Genomic DNA, 19,873 nt, shown 5'->3' on the forward strand with positions numbered 1-19,873 from the left:
TAAAAATGTAATCAAATATTCAATATGTATTCAAATATATCATCAAAATTATGAAGGCTTTACACTTATTTGCTATTTAATAGCCATTACCTTAAGATTTCATTATAATCAAGTATTAGAATTTTAGAGGCAAATATACAGGGCCTGGCACAAATAATGCCTCTTTTTTATTATAAAATCTGTTATTGCAAAATTATAAGCATATAATTCTGTGACATAACAATATCATATTCGAGCACAGCATATGAAATTTTAGGTGAAATATTCAAATTGCTGTCCATCTTGTGTGAGACATTCACATACCCTACCAACCACAATCAAGCAAGTCTTACTTTTGCAGGACCCTGTACATAATTTGCTTCACATAGCTGTTATTTCAGTCTTCACAAAATGCACCTAATATTCTTTAAAGACAGATAACTTCTCAGAACTCAAATAAGTATTTTTCAGAAAAAGTTATATCTCAAGAAAATGCTACTTTTCTTTCAACCTTTCACTGTTTAATTCCTAATTGATCAAGACTTCAGCAAGAACATAAGATGCTCCTACTTTACTTTTTTAAAATTTTTATCCTCACTCAAGGATGATAGTTTATTGATTTTAGAGAGAAAGAAAGAGGGGGAGAGAGAGAGAGGAAGGGAGAGAAACATCAATGTGATCCCATAACTGCCCTGACTGGGATGCGAACCCACAACCCAGGTATGTGCCCTGAATAAAAATTGAACCCTCAACTTTTTGGGGTATGGGATGACATTCAACTTACTGAACCATCTGGCCAGGCATGTGCTCCTATTTTAAATATGCTATTTTACATATTAAGTCCTCTGATATATCAGTTCTGTAAGTAATTAATAACAAATTTTTCTCTCCAATGAATAAACAATGTAATGAACATACCTTTCTAATATTTCAGAGAGATTATCAGCAGAATCAGCTGAAGGGATCTGGTATATGTCTGACAACTCCAGCCGCTGTCTATAACCTTTCTTCAAAATTGGTGTAGTCCAGCTAAAACAAAGAGAAGAGCAGAAAGAAATACATACTTGATTTGGTCTTTAATGTAGACTTTTAATCTGATATCATTTCAAATCTTCTGGTATGTGGAGAAGGATGGAAATGTAAATATGGATAACACAACTTGAGTTTTATATAAATACCAGGGTTTCATATCTTACAGGACACATTTGTATGAAACACTAGCACCTCTGAACTAATACGACTTTGTTGCTTTGTCAGAAAGAATCAAGAATGGTGGTAGAATCCTCCCTAGAGGAAAAAAAAAACAAACTGCTAAACATTCTATATTAAAAGAATTCTTTAAAAAAAACCACAGCCCCCAAATAAGCAGATACTTGGAGTTTATAGCTTTCTGTAATTGCTAAAGTCCAGTCTCTACCACTTCAAAGGTGAAATGATCCATGAATAATAAGAAGACTCTCAGTCAGCACCCTTACATAATTTTGTTACTGTAGCACATGACAGCCAGCACTCAGCAATAAGCTATTTAATAAATTTACTATATATAGCAGGAGGGTTAATGAATAATTTATATCAACTTGTTTACCTAATTATCACATATGCATTATTACTTGAGAATGAGGATCATAACTTTCTTACTTTTTGTCTTCTTACCCCACATCATAAATAATAATTTATGACAGAAATCAGTGAAGCTGGTATGGTAAATAATTAGGCAGGATACCCCAGCTATTTCCAAATACATTGTTTCTAACTATTATGGAAAGGCAGAATAATCTTCACAAAAATGAGTAAAACTAAAAAGAAGGAAAAGAAAGAGGAGGGAAGAGGAGGAGAATTGTGAAACAAAGAAATTATGTACAAAGAGAAATTTCTAAATGAAAATTGAATGAAATGTCATTTATAGAAGAAAGAATTGACCTGGAAGTAGTGACCCCCAAACATATGCTCTTTCCCTTGCATCTTTTTTTTTCTTCAGAGATTTCTAAAATTTTGTACCACTGGGACTTGGTAATACAACAAACTGTGTTTTAGCCACCAAAAAATCAAATGGGTGTAGTTTCTTGTTTACACTTCCTTGGTCTCCAACTTCTTCAGTTGGCCCCTGCCCTATGTTCCTGATATCTCTACAACTTGTCCTTCCTTAAAAGTTAACTGAATTAGGGCCCAACCTGAAGGCTAAGTAATTTTGTCAATCATTTCTTTTTTTAATATACTTTATTGATCATGGCTATTACAGTTGTCCCATTTTCTCCCCTTCACTCCCCTCTACCCTGCACACTCTCACCCACCCATATTCCTTGCTTTAGTTCATGTCCATGTGTCATATTTATAAGTTCTTTAGCTTCTACATTTCCCATACTACTCTTACCCTCCTCCTGTCTATGTTCTACATACCATCTATCCTACTTATTCTCTGAACCTTTTCCCCCACTCTCCTCCTCCCATTCCCCTGTTGCTATCCCTCCATGTGATCTCCATTTCTATGGTTCTCTTCCCATTCTATTTGTTTGCTTAGTTTGTGTTGTTTTAGGTGTGGTTGCTAATAATTGTGAGTTTGCTGTCACTTTACTGTACCTGTTTTTTATCTTCTTTTTCTTAGATAAGTCCCTTTAACATTTCATATAATAAGGGCTTGGTGATGATGAACTCCTTGAACTTGACCTTATCTGAGAAGCACTTTCTCTGCCCTTCCATTCTAAATGAAAGCTTTGCTGGATAGAGCGATCTTGGCTGTAGGGCCTTGCCCTTCATGACTTGGAATACTTCTTTCCAGCCCTTTCTTGCCTGTAAGGTGTCTTGAAAACTCAGCTGACAGTCTGATGGGAACTCCTTTGTAGGTGACTGTCCCCTTATCTCTTGCTGCTTCTAGGATTCTCTCCTTCATTTGAATCTTGGCTAATGTAATGATGATGTGCCTTGGTGTGTTCCTCCTTAGGTCCAAGTTCTTCGGGACTCTCTGAGCTTCCTGAACTTCCTGGAATTCTATTTCCTTTGCCAGATTGGGAAAGTTCTTTTTTATTATTTGTTCAAATAAGTTTTCCACTTGTTGCTGTTCCTCTTCCCCTTCTGGTACCCCTATAATTTGGATGTTGGAACATTTGAAGATGTTCTGAAGATTCCTAAGCTCCTCCTCATTTTTTGAATTCTTGTTTCTTCATTCTTTTCTGTTTGGTTGTTTCTTTCTTCCTTCTGGCCCACTCCATTGATTTGAGTCCCTGTTTCCTTCCCATCACTATTGGTGGGAAAATTTTCCTTTATTTCACTTAGTGTAGCATTCATTTTTCCATCTAATTTGCAACCAAATTCAACCAATTCTGTGAGCATCCTGATTAGCAGTGCTTTGAACTGTGCATCTGATAGGCTGGCTGGCTATCTCTTTGTCACTTAGTTATATTTTTTCTGAAGCTTTGATCTGTTTTTCCATTTGGGCCATTTTTTTTCTCTTGACATGCCTGTTATGTAGTGACAGGAGGAGCCTTAGGTGTTTCCCTGGATGGGACAACCCAGTCACTGGGTGGCAACGCTGTATGCGGGGGAGGGATCCAAGAGGGAACAATGGCACTTGCTCTACTCTCGGCCGGATTTCAGTCACTTCTGCTGCTTCCCCCAAGCAAACTGGGCCCTTCTGGTGCTGATTCCCATGTGGGTGGGTTTGTGTACATTCTAGGCCTCTGTGGGTCTCTCCAACAAACTCTCCTTTGAGGCTGGGAGTCTCTCCTGGCACCTCAACCTTCACAGGTGTTTTCAATCAGTGTTTTGAAGCTTTATTTCCTCGACCTGGGACCCTGGGTTGCACTATCTATCTTGCTCCCCAGTTTTGCCTGGTTTATCTGCACACAAATGTGGGGCTGCCCAGTTCCACAGGCCACCTTGCATGCCACGCCCCTCCATGATCAGTCCCCACACTGGGTCCACCTTGCGTGCCCAGGGTCCACCCACCACTGCTGTTTTTGCCACAACCCCTCTCCCTTTGGCTGCCCAACTGCACCCCTCCTACTGGTCTGGATGAATGTATCTATTTTAATACCTTGGTTGTCAGACTTCCATACAGTTCACTTTCCTGTAAGTACTGGGTTTTTTTGTTTTTAAATTGTTGTTGTTCTTATTTTGGTTATGTGAGGAGGCACAGTATATCTATCTACACCTCCATCTTGGCTGGAAGTGATTAATCAATCATTTCTTGCTAAGATATCAAAGAGTGATCATGGTTTAATGCCACTTTTTTCTATTTTATTGCATTATTTGTATCTTAACAAGAGCCTTAACAAAAGGGATGATAATTAGGTTTTGTCTTTATTGCCTAGTCTGATCCTTTGGTCATTTTTCTTGTAGAACAAGAATAAAAATAGTTGGGAACTGTCTGAATACAGCAGTTGAAGAAGAACCACAGTAATGCAGGAGGTACAGTGGTATCACTGAGAAGGTGATGTCATACCCTCGCTGCACCATCTCAGTGCCGGACATATGCATAGGAAGCAAACTTGGAACTATAGATAGCAGTTAGGCTGTGGAAAATTGGGGAAAGAAACTTAGGATATAAACTCCATCTTGTTATTAGCTTTCCTAAACTTAACCCCAAAAATAAAAAAGTGAAGCAACTGTTTGCTATTAAAAAAACTTATACATATATAGCATTTTCCAAGGAGCTTTCACAAACACTAGCTTGTTGTGATTTTAATTTTAAAATCTTGTTAGGTAGAACAAAAAGAGAACAGTATTCTATTTTAAGGATAAAATAATGAAGACCCAGAGATGATAACTTGTCTATTACTAAGGCAAAAACTATAGATTTTTACCATGTTCATCTAACTTCCTTCCTTCACCATGCTCAACTTTTCCAATGCAGGAAAATTAAGCATGGTGAGTTGTACAAGACAAAGAGCTAGTTGAGCCTAGAAGCAGGAAGACCAAAAGCTGGCAGACTGCAGGCAGTGGTGTGGTGTACTGGCAAATCTTTAACCATCCCTTCTCCGGGGAAAAGAAAAAGCAAAGAAAAAAAGTGACATGTAATTTGCCGATTTCTCTGGCATAAATAGATATTCCTGCTATGATTAATTATGAGCCACCAAATGTGAAGTTATTGAACACCTAGTTGGGAAGAGATACACAGTTGCATGTCATAATATAGGATGTTTATTATTCAGATAGTATGAACATAAATAACCTCAACAACATGGATAATAGTAATATTTAAAATAATTAGATAGTGAAAACTTTTGAGTTTTTATTGCCTTTGTTTTAATGTAATTTATTTAACTGTAAGTTTAGATTATTTCATTTTTAATGCCAGTCGTACTTAACAACCAGCTTACAAATATTTTAAAATTTTAAATATAAGAAATGGCCAACTACAGCAGTTCACTGTTGCCAGATGATTGAAAGACTTGGAACAGGATGATGTGATTGAGTACATAAAGAAAAGGCCTATGAAAGATTTAGTAAAAGGAAAAATATATTCCATTTTTCAATAAAGTTTGCATTTCACTGTTTGAAATTATTAAAATTTCAAATAAATAGATTTTTACAATTCATAAAGACATTTTCAGAAAATTTTAAAATATATTTTCATATTTAAAAAACATATAAATGTATATCTTTGGTCCACATCTAAAAGCTGATCACCATTCCTATAAATAGTCTCCATCTCACTTTAGAGCACACAGTTTGTGGGCCACTTTTATAAAACTTCAGGTGTTATCTGTGCCCATTTTAATATCCATGTTACACTATGACATCTAGTTTTGATTAGCAGGAATTCTATATTGCAGCATGATCAAACAAAACATATTCAGTAGCATTAAAACATGTTAATCATTTACAATTATTAATATAATTTAGTCTTTTTCTCACAGGTTCACCACAATAAACCCGTATTTGTAATACTGAAATAGAAACTTGACTTAAAAGTAAATTACAAGAACTAAAATCAATTAACTTTGGCAATTACCAGAGTTATCTTAGCAAAAAAAATTATTCTGTGAGGTTAAACCAATAAAAATTGAATGAAATTTCTGCTCCATCAAGGATTTTTCCATGCCTACCTCAAACCAGTCTTAGAAATACAAAAACAAAAACAAAACATCAAAATTTCTGGATATCTATGGAATCTGGCAGAAGCAGGGCTGCTTAACTGTGGTTAGTAGGGTAATAACAGGGGTACAATAATTTATAGTTTTAATTTGAACATTTCGCCTGTGATGTCATATAATGTGCATGAGTGTGATATTTTTATGTTACAGAATTATGTTCTCATGATTTTGTAATTTAAAAAGGACCTTTATTTGTTCTGGACCCTGTATGAAATATTAGTTGCCATTAAACTTCAACTACCACTGCTTGTGAGTGATCCTGAGTACTTAGGTACTCAGATAGTATAAGGGTACTTAGATAGAATTTAGGAATGCCCAGACAAGAGTTCTACTTCAGTGTTCCTTCCATTAGAAATGAACACATATCCAGGTGTTTCATGAAACAAAGCACGTACACCTGGAATAACCAAAAGTAATAAATCTTATTCTTCCTCTTCCTCGAATTTGCTCCCACCATCTTTTCCTTTCCTCTCACTTTTAATTGATCTTATCATTCTCCTTTATTCGTAAGCAGTCACTACATATTGACAATAAACCTTAAATTGGTTTACTTAGAAATGGCTAGTTTCCAAAGTTCTGCTTATTTCTAACAGAAACTAGCTAATCATTAATTATGAGGTAGCAGATAGCAATCCCTAAGGTATACAGGGTTTTATAATTCAAAAGTTTCAAATTGACTTTGAAAAAAAATTCTAGTACCACAGATACACTATTCTGTTTGCTTAACTATGAGAGGCTTCAGATTTTATTGAGGAAAAATGTTATCACTGTTTTCTAAAAAATATGTGCATACACATACACAAGGATGTAACTGCATTTAATTAGTACCATTTTTAGGATAAAACTTCTAATTTTTGTATAGAGTGATATATAATAATTAGTAATTCCTTATAGTAAAAAGGATTAGTAATTCCTTATAGTAAAAAGGACTTTCCAAGTATAGCCACTATTAAAGTCTTGATTTTCATGGAATCTATCCACTTAAAACCACACATTTAAAGCTTATAATAATTTTTCCACTTGACATTTGCGTTTTGTTAATCCAACAGAGGCATATCACATTTTCATATGCTAAAATCTAAGATGACGCTTAAGTATCAGATCTGTTTAGTTCAAAATAATTTTGTTTGTATAAAACAATCAGTCTTCCATAATATTTAATATTGTAGGTGATTGTCCCCTTAGCTCTTGCTGCTTCTAGGATTCTCTCCTTCATTTTAATTTTGGCTAAGGTAATTATGATATGCCTTGGTGTGTTCCTTCTTGAGTCCAACTTTTTTGGTACTCTCTGGGCTTCTTGGATTTCTTGGAAGTCTATTTCCTTTGCCAGATTGGGGAAATTTTCTTTTATTATTTGTTCAAATAGTTTTTCCACTGGTGGTTGTGTCTTTCCCCCTTCTGGTACCCCTATAATTCAGATATTGGAGCATTTAAAGATGTCCTGGAGGTTCCTAAGACTCTCCTCATTTCTTTGAATTCTTGCTCCTTGACTCTTTTCTGTTTGGCCATTATTTGGTTTCTTCTGGTCCACTCCATTGATTTGAGTCCCAGTTTCCTTTTCATCTCTATGGGTTTCCTGTGGAATTCCATTCATTTCCCTTAATTTAGCCTTCATATGTTTCTCTAATTTGTGGCTATAATCAACCAGATCTGTGAGGAAGCTGATGACCAGTGTTTTAAACTGTGCGTCTGAGAGTTTTGCTATTTCTTCGTCGCTTAGATTTATCTCTGGGGCTTTGAGGTCTCCCTGCGACATTTTTGGTCTGTTCTGGCCCTTTAAATGTGAGAAACTGCGCCTTGGACTCCCAGGTCACTGGGTTGTGACACTGTATGTGGGGGCGTGGTCAGAGCGGGGAAATGGGGCGCCCTGTATCGTCGCTGCGGCGGGTCCAACCGCCCACTCCCTCCGCAATTAGGCAACCGCAGTCAACTCGCTGCACTGCCTCCCCACTGTCTCCTCTGCAGTCGCTCACCCGGTGGGTTGCTCGGTCACTCACTAGGTCCAATCCTGGGTTTGGACCCGTGGGTCGGGTTTCGCACTCGGTTCCCGCGCGCCGGCCCGCCCCCTACCCCCACGCGCCTCGTCCCTTGGGGTCTGAGTTTTGTTTTTGTAAATTTGTTTTCGGCTTTGTTTGTCTTGTGTATGTGTGCCGTTGGGCCGCCGCCCCACGCGGACATTACTTGTTATTTAGCCAAATAAAATAGCAAATTCAAACCTCTGGTTGCATGACACTTCTAAATACTAGCAAATTCATACACTCAAAGACTAACAGCCTTTTTCCTTTTTTGCACTGAATAATTAATACTTGAGGCCCTGACTGGTGTGGCTTAGTTGGTTAAATATTGTCTCGCAAAGCAAAAGATCTCCAGTTAGATTCCTGGTCAAGGCACACACTTGGGTTATAGGTTTGGTCCCAGTTGAGATATGTACCAACTGACCTTTTTCTCTCCTATTGATGTTTCTCTCCCTCTTATTCTCCTTCCTTCCCCCTCTCTCTAAAAATAAATAAATAAAATCTTTAAAAAGCTAAGCAATACTTGAGGAACTAAGTAGAAATTACTCAGGTTTGTGAAGATAAATTTAAAACACTAGAGGTATTCTCATCATCCAATATATGTACCGTGAAATTTAAATAGCCAAAAAAGATCTGGATAGTCCCAGCGAAAGAAAATGTTGAAGTTCAGGCACAGGAAAGAGGAAAAATCAATAGAAAAAAATGTGGCAATAAATCTAAAACTTCTGCAGCATAGCTCTACTACTTTGCTTTAGTTATTTAGATCAATGGCAATGAAAGGAAAAACTGACTTGACCAGAAGTCATTTCATCTCTATAAGGATTTTTTCTGAACTTCGTAAATAATACTTCAAATGTCACTGTTGTTTTATCAACTTAGATTTGATGTTACTTTATAGTCAGATATATTTTTTCAATGAATTTTAGTGAAAATAAAACTGAGAGTGGTATCTAGCTCTCGAAAGTTCACTGTAAAACTTAGAAGCTTCAATAATGCTCCCCAAAGTCACAGCACCAGAGTCAGGGTCAGGCTGGTAGTACCTGCTCCTTGTTTCCACAAAGCATTTAAACAGTATTTGCTGCTTCTCAATAAAATGGTGAATTTATAAGCAATAACCACTTCAGTCTACTTGATCATTTTTAGGAAGTACATACTTGCTAAAGATCAGCCATTTTTGAGTTAGAGAGTTAATTACTCATGATGCCCTAAAATACCAAGAGAATCACAGTTTGGTTTTTCTCTCTCATTTACTCATTTACTCATTTTCTCATTTACTTTACTTTTCTGAAGTAAAGTAAATGTAGTCAATAAATTTAGGAAGATCTGGAAAGACTTATTTTCTTCTCAATAAAAGACAAAAAAAATTCTAAAAAATATTCTGGAGGCCCAGAGTTAAAAAGCATATAGACATCCTAAAGTAAATTAATTTAAATTTATGCATAATGAATCCAAACATTAAATCTGCCCATTTTATGAGATGATTCTAAGTATAAATGTTTTAGGAACATAAGCATATTAAGCAAATATCTAGAAAGATATTTTCTTTTAGGTTTACCTATATTTTGAGTATTTAACAATGAGTATGTATAACTTTGGAAATAAAAAGTAAGTTCTTTTTACTTAAAGAACAAGGTACAGCTCTGGCTGGTGTGGCTCAGTGGACTGAGCACCAGCCTGTGAACCAAAGGGTTGTTGGTTCAATTCCCAGTCTAGGGCACATGCCTGGATTAAAGGCCATGTCCCCAGTAGGGGGTGTGCAAAGGCAACCACACATTGATGTTTCTCTCTCTTTCTCCCTCCATTCCTCTAAATAAATAACATCTTGAAAAAATAAAAAACAAGATACATATAATTATAATTCATTATTTGCTAAGTCTATTTATGAATCTAAACCTTCTGGTCAAATATGTTCTAACTCTATGATTCTCATGTAATGCTCACTATCAATAATTTTCCATAAAATGGCTTTTATTATTTCTTGATATGGTTGTCTGAATTAATACTTCATCTTATAGACCACAAAGTCCCAGTCACTTGAGTCCTACTAGAACTCTGCTACTGAAACAATTAATGATTTTAAGAAGAAAAAAAAAAGACCACCCTGGGTTTTAATTCTGTATTTATTTCCCAGCCATGTGACCTTGACAAAGACTCTTCTTAAGATCTCTCAGTCTTCTCAGTCTATGTCTTCCTGGAAATAACTACCATGACTACTGTACCTACTTTTCATGGGGGCCAAATATAATGTTGTCTATAAAACATTACAACTATATGTCACTAGAAACAGCTTCCTATAAACTACTTGGCTACAGTTTAACTTTCAGAGCATTACAGTTTATTATTATTGGGATTATAACAATAAAAGCTTACAATAGACTAGTTCCACAGCTCTGCAAAACTCTGTAAGTAGTTCACATACATTATTTCATCGGATTGCCACAACAATTCAAAAAGTCAGTCCTATTATTATCTCTATCTTACAGATGAGTAACTGAGGTTGAGGTAGTCAAATAATTTGTCCAGGGCAGAGTTGAAATTAAGAAAGTAGGACTGTGATAGCAAAGTCTTCACTTTTGTATATTTGTCATATTAGGACCAATTTTTTAAGCTAGTAGACACATAGATGTAACACCAAAAGCACAAGCAACAATAAAAAATACAGATTGGGCATCAGAAGTATTTAACACTTTTATGTTTTGAACAACATGAAGTAGAAAAATAACCCAAAGAATGGGAGAAAATTTTGAAAATAAAATATCTGATAACTTGTACCTTCTTCTCCGAAGAAGAAGATAAGCAAACACCTAATAAGAGCATGCAAGGTTGCTCAACATCATTAGCCATCATGGAAATAGAAATCAAAACCACAATGAAATACCACTTCACACCCACTAGGATGGCTATAATAAAAAAGACAGATAATAATGTGTGAAAAATTGGAACTCTCATACTACACTGGTAGAAATACAAAATGATGCAGCCATTTTGTAAAACAGTCTGAAAGTTCCTCAAAATATTAAACATATATTTACCATGAGACCCTGCAAGTGTAGTACTTGGCATATGCTCAAGAGAAATAAAAATTCCCACACAAAAACTAGTACATAAATGTTCATAGCATCATTTTTATAAGAGAAAAAAATAGGGTCAACTCAAGTATACACCAACTGCTTAATGGATAAATGTATATTCCTAAAAGCAGAATATTATTCAGCAATAAAAAGAATATACAGATTCATGCTGTAACATTGGTGAATCCTGAAATATTATACTATGTGAAAAAGCCAGTCACAAAAGGCCATATTGTTCCATTTATATGAAATATTTAGAATAAAAGAAATCTATAGAGGCAGAAAGCAGATTATTATTTGCATAGAACAGGCGAAGAAAGAGGTAATGGGAAATGAATGTGCATGAATATTGTATTTCTTTGGAGGTGATAAAAGTGTTCTAAAATTGATTGTAGTGATAGTTACACATTTCTGTGAATATATTAAAAAACAATCAATTATATAGTTAAAATGGGTTAATTGTTTGGCATGTGAATTATATCTCAATAAAGCTGACATTAAGAAAAACAACAGCCCTGACTGGTGTAGCTCAGTGCACTGAGCACAGGCCTGCAAACTAAAGAATCACCAGTTTGATTCCAAGTCAAGGCACATGCCTGGGTTGCAGGCCAGGTTCCCAGTATGGGGTGTGCTAGAGACAACCACACATTGATGTTTCACCCCCTCTCTTTCTACTTCCCTTCCTCATCTCTCTAAAATAAATCAATAAAATCTTAAAAAAGAAAAGAAAAACAAAATAAAGGCTTCTGTTCAAGATGGCAGCAGAGGTAAAATGTAATACTTACATCCTCCCACATCCATAACAGTACTACAACTAAACTACAGAATGACCATCATTTAGAACTGCCTAAAATTCAGCTGAACAGAAGTCCTACAACTAAGAATATAAAGAAGCCACATCAAAAAAAGTAGAAGAAGTGGAGACACAGAATGGACTGACTCCAGACCTACGTGTGGCAGTTAAAAATTGAGAGAGAGACTTCCGGCCAAGATGGAGGCATAGGTGGAAACACTGTACCTCCTCACACAACCAAGTTTAAAGACAGCAAAGTTTTAGTAACAAAAACGCAGCTAAAACACAGAAAATTGAACTGTACGGAAGTCCAACAACAACGAACCATTCAGCCAGACCGGTAAGAGGGGTGGAGTCAGTAGTGGAGTGGGGTTGGGCAGAAAAGATCAGCCTGACCGACCCAGGAGCGCAAGTGGTGGTTGGCAGATCCCAGGTGTGGGGTGGCAACGGGCAGACCCAGTGGGGATGCAAGGCGGCTGGCTGACCACGGGCACACATTCGCGCGCAGATAAACCAGGCGAAGGAGCAAACAGTTGAGACATACCACTCAGGCTAGGGCCCCAGCAATGGGAATTAGATCCTGAAAGCACCAAATGGAAAGACTTTTGGGGTCAAGGTGCCCGGAGAGGATCCCAGGCTCACAGAGTTTGTTGGAGAGACCTGCAGAGTCCTGGAGGGTACACAAGCCCACATACCCAGGAATCAGCACCAGAAGGGCCCAAATTGCTTGTGGGAAGTGGCAGAGGGGACTGAAATCTGAGAGAGAGTGGAACAAATGTCATTGCCCCTCTCTGACCCCACCCCCACACACAGCATCACAACCCAGCGACTGAGTGGCCCCTCATATGTAACAGGTGGGAACAGACCAAAACATTATGGCTTGAGAACAGCTCAAAGTTCCAGAGCCCATAATTGTAGGTTACCAAGAGAAAGCCAACCTTTCAGATGCACAATTCAAAGGACTGGTGATCAGGATGCTCAGAGAATTGGTTGAATTCAGTCGCAAATCAGATAAAAAAATAAAGGCTAAACTAATTGAAATGAAGGGAAATACACAGGAAACCAATAAAATTGGGACTCAAATCAATGGAGTGGACCAGAAGGAAGAAAAAATGACCAAACAGAAAAGAATGAAGAAGCAAGAATTCAAAAAAATGAGGAGAGGCTTAGGAACCTCCAGGACATCTTTAAACACTCCAACATCCAAATTATAGGGGTATCAGAAGGGGAAGAGGAACAGCCATGAGTGGAAAACTTATTTGAACAAATAATAAAGGAAAACTTCCCCAATATGGCAAAGGAAATAGACATCCAGGAAGCTCAGAGAGTTCCAAAGAACTTGGACCTAAGGAGGAACACACCAGGGCACATCATAATTACATCAGCCAAGATTCAAATGAAGGAGAGAATCCTAGAAGCAGCAAGAGATAAGGGGACAGTCACCTACAAAGGACTTCCCATCAGACTGTCAGCTGATTTCTCAAAAGAGACCTTACAGGCAAGAAGGGGCTGGAAAGAAGTATTCCAAGTCATGAAATCCACACACCTACATCCAAGATTGCTCTATAAAGCAAAGTTTTCATTTAGAATGGAAGGGCAGAGAAAGTGCTTCTCAGATAAGGTCAAGTTCAAGGAGTTCATCATCACCAAGCCCTTATTATATGAAATGTTAAAGGGACTTATCTAAGAAAAAGAATGTAAAAAAGATGAACAGTGAAAGGACAGCAAACTCACAGTTATTAACAACCACACCGAAACAAGAGCAAACTAAGAGGACAGCTAGATCAGGAGCAGAACCATAGAAATGGAGATCATATGGAGGGTTAGCAACAGGGGAGTGGGAGGATAAGAAAAGGAGAGAAAATACAGAGAATAAGTAGCATAGACAGTAGGTAAAAAATAGATATGGGGGAGGGCAAGAATAGTATGGGAAATATAGAATCTAAAGAACTTGTGACATGGATTAAACGAAAGGGGGGAATGGTGGGGGAGGGGTGTGCAGGGTGGAAGGGAATGAAGGGGGGAATGGGACAACTGTAATGGCATAATCAATCAAATATATTTTTAAAAATTAAAAAAGAAAAGAAAAAAATTGAGAGAGATATTTCAGCTGAAAGGTCTCTCTTGAGCAGTGAGGGGTCCCAGCCAATAACAGGCCCCTCATCCCAGAGTTTCAGTGCTGTTAACAGAAGCCCCATAATTTCTGGCATTAAAAACAAGTGGAGTTATGGCTGAGTGAGACAAAAGTCTCCTGGAGCCCAAGGTGTTCCTATTAAAGGGCATGCGCACAGACTTACATGGACTCACTTGCTATGAGCTCCAGCACAGAGGCAGCAACTTGAAAGATGCCCAGGACATGCAGGTAGAAACTGAAGTGTCTAGTATCTGGGCAACAGCTACAGGAGCAGCATTCTGTCAGATGGAAGTGCTGGCAGAGGTTATTGTTCCTTTGCTGAACCCTCACCCCACAGAGCCTGTAGGGGGGGCACCATATCTAAGTCTCCATTAACCTGGCTAATGTTGATCTCCCTGCCCCGGTGAATCCCTGAGACCCTGCCCCACCCAACATGTGAGCCCACCCAGGCTGTTTCCAGTGGCTTTTCCATTCAAATGGCCTCTGTTGGCTCATGCTGCTGACTTTCCTAAAATCTCTCAAAGGTTCACAAACCTCAAACAAGCAACATCTAGCCTCAGCATGCAGGCCTTGTACCTCTTACTAAGTGTCCTGGCACTAGTGGCAGCCAGCCCTGGTTCACAGCTTGTTCTCTCTCAGGCAAAATAGAAGCAGCAGCAATCAGCAGATTGCTATGTAGCTCATGGTGGGTGGTCCTGGACAGGGTACATGTGGCAGCTGATGTTGGCTGTACACATCCCCTCCTGGGATGCCCCAAGTTAACCACCCAGTGTACAGCTTGAGACCATGCCAAAGCATCACCCAACGACCTCCATAATCAATACACCTAAGAGGCAGATTCAGCAGGACCAGAGCCCAACTTAAGTCCTGTTCCATGGGGTCAGCCCCTATGCATCAGATCCTGTGCTGTGTTCACTACCAGTTCTCACAGCTAATCAGCCTGCGAATGAATCCTTCCCACTGAGATACCCAAAGCGATCACCCAGCTTGGGTGATTGGGAAGGCTGTGCCAGTGGACTCTATAGGACACTTACTATATAAGGGTACTCTACCAAGTTTGAGAGGTGTATCAGCTCTCCCTGGTACATGGAAACAAATACAGGGAGGTGGCCAAAATGAGGAGACAAAAACATGTCCCAAATGAAAGAACAGAACAAAACTCCAGAAAAGGAACTAAATAAAATGAAGACAAGCAAGCTATCATATCCAAAGTTCAAAACACTACTAATAAGAATGCTCAGTGAACTGAGGGGAAGAGTAGATGAATAGTGAAAACTTCGATGAGGATATAGGAAACATAAAAATGGAGATAGAAAACAAAAAAAACCACTCAAAAATGAATTATACACTAACTGAAATGATGAAAACATTACAGGATATCAACAGTAGAATAAATGAAGCAGAGGATCAGATCAGTGATTTGTAGGATAAGGAAGCAGAAAACAATCAGAACAGCAAAAGGAAAGAAAAATCCAAAAAAAATGAGGATAGTGTAAGGAGACTCTGAGACAACTTTATCAACTTCAAGCATACCAACATTCACATCATGGGGATGCCAGAGGAAAAAGAGAGAGAATAAGGAATGGAAAAACTATTTGAAAAAATAATCAAATCTTCCCTAACCTGGTGAGGGAAATAGACATATAAGTCCAGGAAGCACAGAAAGTTTCAAACAAGATTAATCCAAAGAGGCCCATACCAAAAGACATCATAATTTAAATACCAAAGGTTAAAGACAAAGAGAAAATCTTCAAATCAGCAAAAGAAAGCAGTTTGTTATCTACAAGGGAGCTCCCATAAGACTGTCAGCTGATTTCTCAATAGAAACTTTGCAGACCAAAAGGGATTGGCATGAAATAGTCAAGGTGATGAGAATCAAGGAAACTCTACTCAGTAAAGCTATCATTTAGAATCAAAGAAGAGATAAAGACCTTCCCAGACAAGAAAAACCTAGAAGTCATCACTACCAAACCAGTGTTATAAGAAATGTTAAAGGGTACTCTTGAAGATGAAAAAAGATTAAAAATGTGAGTAATAAAATGGCAATAAATATATAGCTATTATATATACATTAAAAAATACTTTCCCTTGTCTACTGACATTTTCAATGACAGCAAACTGATGGATATCTAGAATAACCTACTGTGGTTCTAGACTATTTTAATATATCAGACAACTTTCCCATCATTATTTTTTTTAAACTCTCATGCCACTCCTCCTGGAAAGAGAACTTTGCCCTCCACTTTAGAGAAGGGGAGACTAGAGTTTACACTGGAAAAGAGGGAGCTAGTCAGCCAATTCCAGAACTGATACTACTGAAATTACATGAAACCCAACAGAGGAGGTACGAAGGAGGAATTGTGAGGTAAAATGAACTGTAACTATGTTTCATGAAAAATACTTCTTATTCATAGTTATGACACATGACATAAACACCTTGCACATCTTGTTCCTTAAATCTTTTGACTCAGCCAGACCTTTGGACTGCACTAAAAACCAACATTGATTTATAAATAATTGTTTGTACACCCAGCAGGAAAGCAGACATTCTCACCAAAGGACTGCTTCCAGAGTCTCCATCAGAAGATGGAATCAGTAGTAACCCATCATATACAGATTGTTAGCAGCAGTAGAATTTCTTTTTTTTCTATCATGTAATTATTCCTTTCCTTTTCTCATTAAAACACCCTACTCTCTCCTTGCAATTAGGACACTATTTGGATCTCTGCCTGAATCTTGTCCCTAAATTTCAATTCTTTGATCCTAAATAAATACTTTTGCCTCAAAAAGGGGGGAGGAGGGAGAAAGGAAAAGAGAGAAGAGAATAGAAGAAAGGAAGGAAGGGAGGGAGGAAGAAAAATACAGAAATCAACTCTCAACATCAATTTGAAAAGCTTTCCAAAACACTGATTTTTTTGCTCTCAGAACAGGTAAAATGTAAATTCTTAGATTGACTTTGACCCTCCAAGCCCTTTCAGATATATTAGTGCCTGGGTGGCTACTGCAAGTGATTAAGACTACATAGCTCTTGGTTTGGTGACACGGAACAGGAGTTGTGTAAATTGTTTATTTCCTGTCCCCCCAAAGTAACACAATTTCTAGAACTACTATGAATACAGAAAAGTGGTGATGATGATAGTACTGTCAAGAAGCTGAGGAGTAAGTGACATTGGTGTGCAAAAGCCACTTCTAATAGGTAAATTTAATTCACTCACATGCAGTGGGTTTCAGCAACTCAATCAAATGAGAAACAACAAACAATGTTACAAAATATTCCACCCATCTTGACAGAGAGCAAAGAAACAAAGCATTGTGATTTATAGCCCGGGCACACGTACTTGACAAAAGCAGCCTCAGTGTTTCACAGTTTTAGTTTTATTTTCATTCTATCTGGGCATAAAACCACTAATGAAAGGCACAAAATTGACTGTAGCTAAAACAACTGACTAGAAAGATAGGATAATTAACTTCCCTTTAAAACTGTTGTATTCCATATGAATTAACTTTTAGGAGCTCTCTACAAATCAGAAAGACAGTGATATCATTGCTTGTGATTTTTATTTCCATTGCCAATAAGAAATATATTTGAAACCAAAAAAAAATAAGGAAGAGGGGAGACGGACTAGTCTTAAGATTTTATGGCAGATAATGCCATTTGGTTACTGGCTGGCATTTGTAAAAGCTTACAGAGAGTGACTTGTGTGATTGTCAGACCTCACCATTTGACTATTATTTTAGACAATCGCACACTAGAGAACAGAGCAGCGAAGCAGTTTGAATCATGCCCAGCGGTAGCTGAGAGGGAAGGAAGGAAAACAAGTTCTATCTCTTCTCTCTAAACTAGGAACAAAACACACCTCACATGAGTGACAGAAGGTCATCTCCCACATGATATATTGATTTAACTTGGCTGGTATTTGTTTTATAATTATCCCATTTATTTGGTATCCCTTCCTTTTTCCAGAACTCTGAACCCCTTATTCAAGCTTTGTTACCTGGTTTGTTTGAACACCACCACTAGGACCCAAAGTAAACACTCTCTAAGGGGCTTTTCCATCCTCTGGCAATGAAATGCCCACATCATTTCTAGGCTATGACTTTTACTCTGGAATTAATTTAACATCTGGAAACAAAGCTATTTGATTTGTTTTGCCTTGAAACATGGTTCTTGCATTGAGAAGATGACACTGCTCTTATGGGGTCAGAAATCCACTGAGCAGCTCTGTATTGTGGAGCGATGGATCAGTTTGTATGAGCCACGAGAAGCAAAGCACATGGTAGGTGCTTGTGACCCTCAACATCAAATGACTGAGACTTACACTTCCCTCACTATGTGTACAAAAATTCTCACTGCCTATTAAATCCCCTCTAACACCTGCTTTCTAGTAACTACCTTGAGGTAACTTTTCTCAGAGTTAAAAAGGTAGTATAATTTCCCCCACAATTTATTTGAGGATGTTTATTTATTTATTTATTTATTTATTTATTTATTTAGCTTCATAGATGGAATGGAATTCAGTCATGATAAAGTTGGTTTATAAGATTCTGCTTGGAATCACCTAACCAGATGATCAGTCAAATCCAGAATTTTCTTCATTTATCTCAACCTCCTTTTCACTCTGGTTTATTTATGTTCCCTGCTCGGTTAATACTGCTTCACTACTGTTACTTGGGACAGTTCCTCAGAGGGGTCAAACAGCAGTAGGCTATTGCGTTCAGACCTCCAGTTATAGACAATTTCCATCTGTAATCTCTGTATGGATTTGGAGATTGGTGACACTTTAACTCTTTTTATCTTCTGTTGTTATTATTTCACCCTCTAGAAAAACAAACTGCAAATTATAGCATTAAAAGGTAAGTTTACATCTTTAGTTTTTCCACCTTCAGTGAGGGAATGTGCATGTATGTAGACACATTGTATATGATTCAAGATTTAAGTTTCCAGTCCTACTCCTGAGGTTGTGGAGCAATATTAATGCTATTTTTCCTTTTATTGGAGACTTTGTATTACTGAAAGAGACACTGACAGTAATACTCTTCAAAGGCACAGGGGAGGAGAGCAGTGACTTACCCCTCACTTGTCTTCCCTGTAAATCCCAGGAAAAAAGCAGCATGACCCAGGCAGGGAATGGAGACCACTACTGACTCAAATTTACCAAGGAAATAAGACTCTGCTGCAAGAGCTTCACTTTAAATTCCCTTCACTTATTCATTACATCTTTTCTTTATATAAGCAACATATAGGTAAATAAGAGTCCACAAAATACCCCAAACAGCTCCCTCTCCAACCCTCTGACCCCCAAACATCACCACTTCAGCAAAACACAGTAATTAATTACTGAATACTTAACTGATTCTAATAAGCAACTTAGCAGTTCAAAATGGTTGCCCTTGCAATGAAGTCTTTTAGAACAGAAAGTATAGCACAAATCATGATCATTTAGTAAAAATCATTTCATAGACATTTAAGAATAGTTGTGACCTCACCACTTCCATGTTAGGAAAATAAACTGAAGGAAACACTGGGCCAGGTTCTCGTCCTTTGGACACCACAGAGCTCTCACTGGAAGAAACCACTGACGATACGGTGGCTCTTAATTTTTAAAAGAATTCTCCAATTATCATGATTTTGGTGGCACATTTTCTGATTTTGCACAAATAACAACCAAGTGCCAGGTCACACTGAAAGAAAAATACACAACTTCTTTGAAATAAAACTTGAAATTTGTTTCCATAAAACCTCATATGCATTAAAATAGTTTCACATAAATGATGCATGTGAGTCTTTC

At 37.7% G+C, this 19,873-nt stretch overlaps 1 protein-coding gene across 1 annotated transcript in view; it reads right to left on the bottom strand.

Moving 5' to 3' along the window:
• The window catches only part of CFTR (CF transmembrane conductance regulator), a 225,855-nt gene that overhangs the window by 186,364 nt on the left and 19,618 nt on the right, over positions 1-19,873 (bottom strand). Inside the window, exon 2 of the mRNA XM_053662935.1 lies at positions 898-1,008. Coding sequence (XP_053518910.1) covers positions 898-1,008 — 111 coding nt within the window. The remainder of the gene's footprint in view (positions 1-897; positions 1,009-19,873) is intronic.

Source organism: Artibeus jamaicensis, unplaced genomic scaffold (assembly GCF_021234435.1).
Source record: "Artibeus jamaicensis isolate MK-2021 breed Jamaican fruit bat unplaced genomic scaffold, CSHL_Jam_final contig_311, whole genome shotgun sequence".
NCBI classification, from domain to species: Eukaryota; Metazoa; Chordata; class Mammalia; order Chiroptera; family Phyllostomidae; genus Artibeus; species Artibeus jamaicensis.